The sequence below is a fragment of the Leptosomus discolor genome, chromosome 3 (genome assembly GCF_034619465.1).
Source record: "Leptosomus discolor isolate bLepDis1 chromosome 3, bLepDis1.hap2, whole genome shotgun sequence".
Taxonomy (NCBI): Eukaryota; Metazoa; Chordata; class Aves; order Leptosomiformes; family Leptosomidae; genus Leptosomus; species Leptosomus discolor.
In genome coordinates, this window is record NC_141393.1 from 57327709 (window position 1) to 57340082 (window position 12374).

General features: G+C 45.6%; 2 protein-coding genes across 3 annotated transcripts; one reads left to right on the top strand and one right to left on the bottom strand.

The window, feature by feature from the left end:
* Positions 1-491: 491 nt before the first annotated feature.
* Positions 492-8152, bottom strand: YIPF1 (Yip1 domain family member 1). Of its 2 annotated transcripts, none has more exons than XM_086462097.1 (10): positions 8114-8152; positions 6963-7029; positions 6137-6300; positions 5375-5455; positions 5184-5271; positions 4939-5055; positions 3700-3866; positions 2904-3086; positions 1807-1901; positions 492-763 (listed from the first exon to the last, which is right to left on the bottom strand). In XM_086462097.1, exons 2-9 carry the CDS (start codon positions 6991-6993, stop codon positions 1812-1814), a joined length of 921 nt encoding a protein of 306 aa, XP_086318223.1. In that variant the 5' UTR covers positions 6994-7029; positions 8114-8152; the 3' UTR covers positions 492-763; positions 1807-1811. The 2 variants fall into 2 exon arrangements, with proteins under 2 accessions (XP_086318223.1, XP_086318222.1); XM_086462096.1 differs by lacking the exon at positions 8114-8152 and adding an exon at positions 7190-7220.
* Positions 8153-8156: 4 nt separating this feature from the next.
* DIO1 (iodothyronine deiodinase 1) lies at positions 8157-12172 on the top strand. Its single transcript, XM_009955592.2, has 4 exons — positions 8157-8500; positions 10051-10194; positions 11391-11590; positions 12078-12172. The coding sequence occupies exons 1-4, from the start codon at positions 8173-8175 to the stop codon at positions 12141-12143; spliced, it is 738 nt and encodes a 245-aa protein (XP_009953894.2). The 5' UTR covers positions 8157-8172; the 3' UTR covers positions 12144-12172.
* The last annotated feature ends 202 nt before the right edge of the window (positions 12173-12374 follow it).

The following is a 12374-nucleotide window of genomic DNA, read 5'->3' on the forward strand; positions in this document are numbered from 1 at the left end:
GCCCCACTTTCCCCACCCCCTGAGTGGAAGTGACGTCCAGCGGAGGGGAGCTACACATCCCGGGGCCCGAGTGTCGCCGTGCTAATGGCGGCCGGAGGGGACGCCCTGTTACAGACGCGAACGGACGCGGGCCCCTGCGCCGCTCGTCCCGGGGAGCACGCGGCTCCCCCGGGCTCTGCGCGGCGGCGGAGGTCCGGCAGGGCCTGTCAGTGCTGGCCTGAGGGACGAGGGGAAACGTTACGCGGCCCGAGGGGGAGGGGGAGGGAGAGCGCGGCTCGAGGCGGGAAAGCAGTAGCTGGGGGGCGGGAACCGCTCCCAGGGTGGCATTTGCGAGTGAAAGTGCTCGGTGGCAAAGGCGTCCCTTAAGGTGGTTCAGCAGCAACGAGGCAAAACGGTGTCTCGCCTCCACCCCACCTTCACACGTCTTAGCAAACCCTTTGTCCAGCTCTGGAGGAGGTGTGTTGGGTACTTCAGTCACAAAATAATAAATCTCAGATCACCCTCAGAACACTTTATTCAGAGGCAAACTCGTGTGGTGAGTGTAGGTAGAACTCAAAAAACAAAACTGCTGTAAAGGATTAGGATCAACAGTTCGCTGTCCTCATGGAACCAGTCAGTCTCCAGCAGGCATAGTGATGTCCGTACGTCCATGGGACAGCACTGTCCTTTCTCATACAAAAAACTCCTGTTCTTGCACTTTCCAAGGTCTTCAGTGAAAAAATAATTAAAATTACTGTATGGATGGAGAAACAGGCATTGTAATCTGAAAGAGACAAATAACTCCTATGAATATTACAGCTCCTCACAGGCACCAGAGGACACAATAAGGTACATATTCATATCTAAATACTAAAATTCATTACTATCATACTGAGTCCTAATGGACACCTGGGATAAGAAAGTAATTTTGCAGGAAGAAAGCTTCTAAAATTGATCTGCATAATTAGACTGTGTCACAGCTGGTCTTTTTTTTTTGTGATCATTGTTCCTAGGCATATTTGGCATTTTTTAAGAAATTTTTTTTTTTTTTTAGTTTAGTTTTTTTAACTTCTAACACAGCTCCTAGTCAGTAAATACTCTGATTTCCGCATACACACTGGTGGCTGTGTGCTTCCAGGAGCCTGGCTTCGGTGTGTCTTATTAGCCTTTTCCTGGACCTGCTCCAGGTCTCATCTCTCCAACAGAATTCAAATGTCATCTGCCGCTGGCAGTGCTCCCAGCTACCAGGAAGCAAAACCTCAAACCATCCCACACAAGGAATGTGGTCCATAGGGATGGTGCAGGCTCTGAGTCAGCCCTGCTCAGGGACTACACGAATGTCCCCACACACAGAGCTACTGCTCTGAAACACACTGTCACAAACATCAAGGGGAAAAAAAAAAATAAAAGAAAAAAAGTCGTTTTGCTTTTAAAAGGGAAGGAAAACAGGAGTAAAATTGTTTATTGCTTAAGTTTTACTTGTGCAGTACAAATTCTAACAAACACTTCAGGGCTTTTGTAAGGGACTGCAGAAAAAAAACATTTTTGAAATGACCTATGGGACCAAGTAGATTATTTAAATGTGTATTTCTTTGCCAAGAGTAAACCTCAAAGAAAAGAAAGCTAAAAGACTCTGAGGAACAAAGACATGTTTTTATGGCCATACTTAAAACTTACAACTGGAAGACAAGTTAATAAATGGTATTTATATATAGACGCCATTTGGCAAAATTGGTCTGTTAAACCCTTTTCCACTCAACCATAATAATGGGCAAAGTTTCAAATGTCTGTGAAGGTTACAGAAGAAAATTTAGATTCGATTCTTACCTTATTTACTGACTCTTTGTTATTCCTGTTGTTCCATTGTGAGCAGGGATAATAGGTGCAGGAAAATCCAGTTCAGGGGCATCAAAAAAGTATGCCTACATTATTAAAGAGGAGAAAAAGAGAGAAACCAACAGTTCTGCCTCCTCCCAACTCCTCCTTTCCACACCCACTGTTACAAGGTACAAACACAGCAGTGAAAGGGCAAATTTGGATCTTTTTTGGTTTTATCAGACTCCAAACGGTCAACTAAAATGGTGCTCTAAACTGTATTTTTAAATGCAGCAGTTAGCGGTGAAGGCCTTTGAAAGAGGCCGGCACTGGAAAGGATCGGATCGCAAGTATTTCTTTGACTGTTTGCTGTTTTAGCTGATGAAGCTCCAGGCAGTCTCCAGCAACAGCAGCGCCACTGACTCAGCTGCAAGTCTCCTACTAACACGAGGGGGTTTTTTTGCCTGCGCCTCCCTGCACACTGAGCTGTGCGGAACCAAATCTATCTACTCTGGAAGCTGGGGGGGCAGGGGGACAGAAGTGAAGCCTGGATGGTATCATTCTACCTGCTGCAACAAACAGACAGCAAATAATTTAAACACTCATCATTATGTGTTCCAGTAGCATTAGGGTGTTCTGTTTTCATAATGCTGATATTTTACTAAGTTCTAGCAGGTTTATGTTTTCATACATAAAACTCATAAGCACACACTATATTTAATCATATTAATCATTGTAAAGGATTAACTAAGCATAGTACTCACTGGAATAAGCTGTGACTGGACACAATAAAGATTAACGCTTTGCTGACACTATGATGAATTCCAGATAAATTTAAGACTCTTCTGTGAGTGATTTTGTGCCAAAGACATATTCATTACTGAGGTTGTTGCTAGCACTGTCAAAGTCAGACTGGCATCAATTTTCGCTCTGTTTGAAATAATTGGAACTTTTACTTTGGAGGTTTTTCAGAAGTACTATTTCTTTCTTTATTAAAAAAAAAACAACCAACTTTTTCACCAGCCAGCCAACCACTCCTTCCCTGCACCATAAGATGTCGCCAGTCCCAGGAAATAACAGGTTAGAGAAAAGGAAAGGCAGTGTCATACCAAACAGCCGACAGCCAGCAGGGCATGAAGCAGAACAATGGTCCCCACGGTCGCCAGCGCAATCCTCCGGTTGTCATCTCGGACAGCGGGCCAAAAGGTCATCACCAAAACAGACCCCGAAAGGCACAAGGAGAACATGACCAGGACCCAGCGCACTACTTTTTGTGGAATGATCCATAAGATCTATAAAACGGAGTAAAACGATCATTAAAGAGACTGTGTGAAACAGGGATTCATTTATTTAACACATTGTTCTGGGACATTTCATCATTTCCAGCCGATTTGTGCACAACTCATGCCTTATCTGATATGTCTCTGCTATTTGAGGGAAGGATAACAGCAGACACATCAAGAGTGTGTCCCCTGAGTTACAGCACTCCCTCCAAGGCCTGCCCCTTGCCAGAGTGGCCCAGGACAGTCCCTGCCAGGGAAGCTCGTGTCCTCGGAGCCATCAGCATTGCCATCGTGCACACCACGTCTGTACCCTGGGGACATGCACATCCTGATTCCTGAAGTTGCCTCGGGCTGCCTGCCAGGCTGGGCAGCAGCACCCTGCTTGGATTTGCTGCCTCTGGGGAAGTGACCTGTCCTCGGCTTTTCCAGGACCCACAGGATGTCTTTACGTTAGCCAAGCTTCAACAAAAAGCTTTATTCTAGCCAAGCAAAAGGAGCAAATTATTTGCTTGGTCCCCAAGATTGGGACTAATATGAACAATATTAAGAAATAGCAAATTTTCTAAACGAGGACCTTTTTGCAGGGTATGTAACAGAGGTGCACTCTTCAGGCCATACGTACCGCTGTGGGAATGTAAACGAAGAGGGAGTAGCCATATACACACACTATCTCCAGGAACGAGTAGGAGACAATATTCATAACTTTACTGTTCCTCCACATCAAGAAACCCCAGAGCGCAAGAGGAACAAGCCAAGCGTACGCATAAATCGTTGTTGCTGCTATGGACACTAGAAATAAGACAACAGGTTTAATGTTCTACTTAGGTATTAGCCAGAATCAAACATGGAGAAACATTTACCCCAAAAACTAGAAAGCTACCTTTGAAGTGGCTTTCAAAATATAAAGTTTGCATTATTAATAAATGGAGAACTTTGCATTTACATCCAGTTTACACCCACTATTTTGCCAGCATTTCAAGTTATTTTAAAAGTAAAGACTCCAGAAAGTATTCTCTTGATATTTTCAATTTCTTTATTACGCTTGTGTAAAAATACTGTTGGTTTCAGTGTAAAAGAAGAGCCATGGAGGAAAGAAAAACTCAGGTTAAAAATAGAAATTTGGCTACTAACTGCTACTGGAAAAATGAGAACAGAATGCAGACATGTTGAAAAACTTGAAAGAGAACACAGACACGAGTGTCAAATCTGAAGTTATTCAAGTGACTGGATTCCCAAGTGGCAGCATTCTTCCAAGTACACTGTGGATTTTGGAAACAAACAGAAGCCATGTTCCTCTGGAGGGACAGCAGCCTCCTTCATACTACAAAGACAGGTATAGACAGCTGGCTCCTCACTCCGAGTTCTCTGGGGCACGTATCAGTTGAGCATCCTTTGCTTATTTTCAAGTTTGCCAGAAGGTAACAACTTCCAGCCTCGGTAGGCAGTATGAGTAATATTCTAATTTCGTCATTTTCTGTCTGAGGCCTGCAGGTTCCTTGGAGGCCATGGATCCAGAAAGGCACCTACAAAAGCACCACAGTGGCCACTGCTGGGCTTTCACCCTCTATACAAGGGGGCATTCACTATGGCTAGAAAAGGAACTGCTCTAATTACTCCCGCTTGCTCTACTAAAAAACCCTGTAACTACTTTATGCTCTGGAGGAGTAGGGTCCTGACAGTTACAGCCCACTTTAAGGGCTTGTTTCACATCTCTAAAAATTTAGAGAGCGCAATCAATCAGAAGACTCTACTAAATCGAAGCTGTGACCTGTTTTTATATTACTTCATTAGTGCATTGGGAAAAACAAACCAACAAAAAAACAAACCCACAAACTCAGGACTGTATCGACTACTTACAAACCTTTTCTGAACTCGGGCACATAGTGGTACGTTGGTTTGCCCAGATGGATGAAGAAATTTGAGAGATTGCCACTAACAGCAATGGTAAAGACAAGTGTGGCACATATCCAAAAGGGACCTTGAAAGGAAACAAACAAGTTCAATAACAACTCCTCTGCCCTCTTGGTTTCCAAGGTTAGCATGTAAAAAGAAATACAAACTCAAAACATTTAGCACAGGAGAGAACTTCTCACACCTCGTACCTACCGTAAAGGTCGGGATTGCTGCGGATATACAGCCTTACGAAGTTCTTCCCTGGTACTGGGAAAACTGAACCTTTGATTCTGTCCAGGACCTAAGAAAACATACAGATTTGTCTGACTGAAAATGCAAGAAGGAAAAAACCTCAATGTCTGGATAACACATAGTTCAGACAGTGGTCCGAGTGGAGTACTAACCTGGTACGTGTCCACATCGAAGAACGTCTGGTAGTACTCGAATGTCCAGAAAGGGGCACTTTTCTTCTGTCCTGCAAGCAGCTGAGGTGGGAAAGGCAACATGGGAAAGGTCACAAGCACGCAATTTATGCAGTACTAGTTCGTTCACACAATAGTTAAGTGATTTCTGTACCCAGATAGAAGACAAACTTAACAGGGTGGTGCTTGCTATGAATTATTTAACCATTTCCCTTTCCCCCTCTAATACTTGTTAGCAGCAGCTGGTCTTTTATCTCCCTGCAAGCAGAATAGTGGCCTGGGGGTCTAAAGAGCAGCCTGATACTACCTTCTGCCACATCATTTATAACACACATCTTCGTCGGCATCATGAGTTCCCTTGCCGTCGTCGACGGCTACATTAGCTGAACCCTTCAGACATTCCCTGGCTGTTCCAGAGTTTCCTGCTCTCCTGCCAGTCACCAACCCCACAGCAGAATCAACGGAAACAAGCACCGTGCTGGGTTTTCAGCTGCTGCGCTCGTCTCCTGGCACATTTGCCTAGCTTAAATCACCACCATTTTGGTACAATTTCCTAGGCTTCAAACCACAACAGCTGAAGAATGAACGCCAGCTCTGCTATTGAGAAAGTAACCTGTGACAGAGAAGCAGCAGAGTTTTAAAGTCACACAGCATGAATCCCTGGTGTCCCCCAGAAATACCTCAGTGTTGTCAGCACCATGTGTACACATGCCGATGGAGGCACTGTAGGTCTAAGAGCGTTACCTCCGTTTTATCGGAGTCATCGGTCCCCAGTAATTCATCATCCTCTTCTCTCCCTGGCTCCTGCAGACGGCTGTGCTGATTCTTGGGGATTTCAACTGGCTCATCAATGCTTATTGTGGTAGCATCAGGATTTGCTGCAAGCAAATTAGCTGCATCGTCAAATTCTGCAAATAAGTACATTACAAGACAGGTGATAATCAAGCTACCAACATTTTTGTTCTCATGGGTCAAAAAACTATGGCTACACAGGCCAAGAAAGGCTACATCATTAGCTTAGGCATGTCAAACATGATTTGTTTCTTAAAGCCCAAACCAACACGGATCAAGCTGAACATTTACTTAGTTAATAAAGCGTGAGGTGTCTTCCCTGCTAATCTCCCTGCACTGTGATAAACTGGCACCACTGAAGCCTGCCTTTCCTTCCTGTAATCAGCCCAAATCCGAGCACCAGCAGGTTTCTGCAAGGGCAAGGGGAAGCTGCCACTCTGATTCTCCAAAAATTAGCTTTTTTTCAGACCTGCATTTATTTATCAAAAATTAAGGAAGTCTGAAACTACAGCCCCTTCCAAATTACACAACGTTCTGCCCAATTTCAGCTTTCACTTTCCACCACAAAGGATTTCAGTCAACACCGGGTACGTTTTTTAGCTCACCCCCAGCACAATTTCATCTCTGAAACTACAGATATTCCTGACACTACTTGCAAAACTTCAGGGAAGCTTTTATTCAGAGAAAGCTCGGAAACGCTTCCAAGCCTCTAAACATCCAATCACTCCATCAGTCGGGCCCCAAACCCCACGTTTGCACCTGCGATACCCGCCTTTACCTTGAAATTTGAGGTCATCCACAGCCGCCATTCACCCGCTTGCTTGAGGAACAGGTCCCCGACCCTCCTGAAAGACAAGGCGGCACCGCTCGTCCCTCAGACCCCGCGCTCGTCCCCCCGGCCGTCTGCGCCACCCCAGGTCCCCCGCGCCACCCCACCGGGCCGCCCCCTGCCACCCCGCCCCGGGCTGGCCGCGACCCCGCGGCACGGCCGGGGAACCCCCGCACCTGCGGGCTCCGCAACCCAACGGCTCCCGGCAACAGCCGCTCCACTCCCTTAAAGGGGCAGCATGCGCTGCGCGGCGACAGCCAATCAGCAGCTCGGCTGCTCGTCTCTCCTCCCCCGTCTCTCTGGCTCGACAGAAACATACCGGCCACGCTCCCTGAGCTGGCCAATCAGAGGCCGCGCGGCGCTTCCTCTTCCGTCTCCGCCCGTCCCCTTAAAGAGCCCGCGGCTCCCGGGGGAGTCTGCGCCGCCCCGGCGCCCCGAGCGCTAAGGGGTGCGTCTTAGGGAACGGGGCAGCGGCTGCTCTGTCTGATATCACATACACACACGCACACGGATTATATATGTGGCTATATGCCGATATATTCTATTATAAATGTCTATGGCATATTTTGATAATGTGTATATCTACTGGGGTGTACCTGTTTTGGGGCACCCTTCCCGCCCCGCAGTGGCAAACAGCGGGGTGCGGCAGGGCACCAGAGGAGGCACAGCCGCAGGAACAGGACGCTGTTTGCACACACAGCACACGCGAAATGCAAGTGGCTGCATCAATCCAAGGCCCCGAGCGTTGGCATCAATGGTCTGGTGCAAAAACGTGTGGAAAGGGCGTAAAGGCGTCACTGGGTGAAGGATCAGACCCTCGGGTACTGCTGCCTAATTCTTACTTCTAGTCTGTAGCTGACGGAAAACACCCTGGTTCAGCTCCTCTCATTAGTGAAATACACAACGTATTTGTGAATGAGCCTTGTACCTGGTCAGTTAATCAATCTGCCGCTGTCATTAATGCCCTTGGTGCCGATGGCAGGGCAGACAGGCTCCTCGCTCACGCAGACACTGAAGTCCACGGAGAGGTGATGGTGTGCAAGGCAAGGCAGAAAGTCTGGTCAGACACGTGAACATTTTTCCTCCCCCTCACCCCCTACCTTTGCCCCTGCCGTCGCACTGCGTTCCTGTCAGAAGCGGTGAGAGCTCCTCCGTCACGATGTTGGGCATTAGGGTTCTACAAAAAATCCTGATTCTTCTACACGTTACTGCATGCGTTGTTGTGGGCAAAACGCTGATGATCCTGTTCCCCAATGCCATGAAGAGATACATCCTAAAACAGGGTGAAAAGAGCAGAATGAATGAGAATCCAAAGTTCAGCTATGAAAACTGGGGTCCAACTTTTTTCAGCTTCAAGTATTTGCTCTTTGTGCTGAAGGTGAAGTGGAAGAGGCTGGAGGATGAAGCCTATGAGGGACACCCTGCTCCCAACACACCGGTGGTGACTTTGAATGGGGAAGTTCGTCACCTCTTTGATTTCATGCAAGGTCAGTACATGAGCCGTGTAGACGGGTTTGGCTTGCCAAGATGAGAAACAAGGAGAAGAGGCTGCTGAGGGCGTAGGGACAGCTGGCATGGGAGTGCACAACATAGCGGACCAGACTAACCGCACTCACCTTGATGGGAAAGATGTGACACGTTCTCTCCAGCTGTCTGCCTCTGGATCTTCATAAATAACCTGTATTTATCATCCTGGCTACAATATCCCTTCGCACCAGTAAGCTTACAAACCTCTTACAAAAGCTGCCTCTTCACTGAACAGCAAAACTATTTTTTTGGGGGGGGAGAGAAGACCCAGAACCAGAACCGTGTGCAGTGATTCACGGGTGTTGGCTCTCATTCCCTGTACGTACAGAGTCCCATGCCAGCTCCCTTAGCCAGCCTGAAGCCTAGAAAGCACACGGTGGTTTTTTCCAGATTCAAAGCGGCTAGAAATAAAGCAGAACTACTTTGTACTTTGTACGCTGCCTTCCACTGAGATCTCTGTAGAATGTGGAATTAATCATTAAGCTGCGGTCTCGATGCCCATGGGAGGGATTACATCCCCCTCCAACTCTGCTTTTCTAATTATATATAGAGATATATATATTTATGTAGAAAATAGGATGCAAATTTAGAAGAGAGATACATAGTATCTACAGGAAGGCACCCCCTTTCTTAGATTCTTTAGGATGTGGATCTACGTCAGCAGCAGTTTTTGAAGTTCAGCCCAGCCAGAAGAAAGATCTTGAACAAATTTCAGATAATTTAGCATAACCAGGGACTAAAAGAGGTGCTTAAAAATCCTGCAAGTTCCCTTAAATCGAGGCCTTGCAAACCAATGCTAACACCTCTGGGCACATACTGTGTTAATTTGTAAGCAACTGCGCAGACACTTTTCCCAGTGGCTGGTGTAACATCAGTTTAATACATAATAATAAATAACCAGAGTTCTGTTTGGACAGGAAATTGCAGAAATACATTGAAAGCATGAAAGCCCGTGGTGCATGACTGAAGAGTCCGCAGCTTCCACTCAGCTCAGATGGAGCAGACACCCCTGAAAAAAATCAAGGCATGGCCAACAGGGTCATTAGAAGGTCCTCTGAGAAGGCTGGCAGATGATCACGTTTAGTATTTTGAAGTTCCTGAGGCTGTGATGTGCTACGTTCTGTATATCCATTTCAGACCAGTCCCCTAACCCAAAATGGGGATAACTTGAGAACTGGCTCCCGTGATGACGACGCAAGAGAAGCCGGGTGACTGCACGGTGCCTCCTGCCTCCCCCAGGCTCTACGAAGGGAAGGGTCCCCCCTCTGTTAAGCTCACTGCTGGGTCCGGCACAGGTCAGAGCCAGGCTAGGGGAATAAAAGCATCTTTGTGCCTGTTTTGCATAAATGCAGGTGTTCTGCTGCCGATTTTAATGTCCTAAGAAGAAAGTTATGGGGTGACTTACCCATTGATGCCCAAAAAACTCTGCGGCAGAGACTCAATTCAGTGCATTAATTCTGTCCTTCCTCCCAGCAGTGATGTAACCACAAGCTGTCCTCTTTTGTTCCAGATAACCGACCTTTAATCCTGAATTTTGGAAGTTGCACCTGACCTTCTTTTATGTTAAAATTTGATGAGTTCAACAAACTCATCAAAGATTTCAGCTCTATAGCAGATTTTCTTATCATCTACATCGAAGAAGCTCATGCAGTAGGTACAGTATCATCACAGTAATGCCTACCGAAACTTCAGACACCCATCGTTCCTTTTAGGAAGGAAAGTCTGTTAGCAAAAGAGGGAACTGCAAACGGGAAAGAAATCTTCCTCAAATCAAAAGTGGCCACACTAGATCTAGGCACCAGTTTGTGTCCTTAATTTGTCAAAGGTTTTACTCACGCATCTGACTTTAGAGAGAGGTACTCCTGCTGAGGACACATCTCTGTGAAGGTGAAGCACACAGTTAGGTCTTTACAAAAATTCCTGTCAGTGTTAATACAGCTCCTTTCGGAAAGGGAAAAAAAAAAGCATTTCATAGAACAAAAGTTAAGTGTAAATGGCAGCACGTTACGTGTTTTTAAAAAAATTATCATTTTTAACATGTCTCAAGAACAGGATGCAGACTTTAATTTGAAAAATTTAGCAAACAAACTCCACACACTCTTCTAGCTACACTGGACTCAGTAACACATTGGCACTGATTTTATCCCAGGGTTAAGGTGGTTTTCTAAAATGTAACATTTACAGTTTTCAAGTTTTCAAACAATATCCCACCTTCAGTAGCTGAGAAACAGATAATAACTCAGTCATCCAAACAGTTTACTAGTTTCTGCTTTGCTAAGGAGGAGTTGTGTGCAAATGTGCGCTTGAGTATTTCTGAAGAAGGAAGGTGGGCCCTGGCTCAGATGCTTCCCTTCTCACAGAGCTGAAATTTTGTTCAATAGGCTTGAGGAGCAGCATCAGAACGGACAGCACTATTGCTGCGGCTGTGCTGCATGAACGGGTACCAGCTGATAGCACTACCTGCCATTTTAAAATCCCCTCTGTGCCAAAAATTTTGACAAAACTTACCCACGTAGGATGTATGTCCCCACCTGGTATCTCTCTAGGGTTGGTTTATGTGGGAAAATTTCCGCTAAAATACAGTGAATCTTTTCTGAATCCAGAGCAAGGGGGAAATGCAGTTTGCTGAAATTAAAGAAAAAAACCCACTAGATCATGGGACCATTTCTTTGAAAAGCTCTAGTGCTCCCATACTGTGAGCGGGGGATTTTCATTTCATGGCAAGTTTTGGTGTTAGGAGTAAATCACAGAATTCTTAAACACAGCTCTCGTATGTGACAAAGAGTACATCTCCAGCCTTAACACCTGTTCAAAGTGTTCCTTGCTAAATCCCTGTCTCATTTGTTTTAGATGGCTGGGCTTTTAAAAACAATATTGTTATTAAAAATCACAGAAGCCTTGAAGATCGAAAAATTGCATCCCAATTTCTTCAGAAAAATAATCCATTATGTCCAGTGGTTTTAGACACTATGGAAAACCTGAGCAGCTCAAAATACGCTGCATTGCCAGAGCGACTGTATCTAATTCAAGGAGGGAAGGTCATCTACAAGGTAAAACATATCAGCAATAACAATGAGCACAATAAACTGAGATTTTTAAATTTAAAAATAATTGGGAATGCTTTATATTTAACAATATTTCATTCTGTTTGAGGGCTAAAAATTTCACAATTCAGTGTAACTGTGGAGAGAAAAGGACTTGCAGCAACACCAGTCTGGGCCTTTATAATGTACATATTTGATGTACACCTCAGCCTTGCTCAAATATTTATCTTCTGGCTCATTAGGAAACCCAAGTACATCTAAGCTGTGAGATCCAGGAACGCTTTCCAGCTCCAGGATCCAGACATCGGCCCCGTCCCAGTTACACAGCAGGGTGTAACCTGTGACCTGTGCATACACCGTCTCCCACGCGATGGCTGCCATGCAGAGGGAAGCCCAAGCACACCTGCCCGCAGTTCTGGTGCAGCCACTGTGCTCTAAAGGACTTCTGCTCTGTCTCCTTGAGCATGACTGTATTGTTTTATTGCCTTTGCAGGGAGGAGTGGGGCCCTGGAATTACCACCCCCAGGAAATACGCGCCATCCTGGAAAAACTGAAATAGAAAAAGAAGATAAGAGGACTTCAGAGTAAAGACTATCTGCATAAAAAAGCTCAATGAATGAAAGTTTTCGTAGACCTAAGTGTAAGGAAAAAAAGAAGAATTTAAAAATAACAACAGAGACAAGAATAATGTACGTGCATCTAAAGATGCAACATGGTTCATTATGTGGTGGTCTAGAGGTTTTCAAGTCTCATCACTACAACCCCAACCACTGCACTGTAGTAACTTACT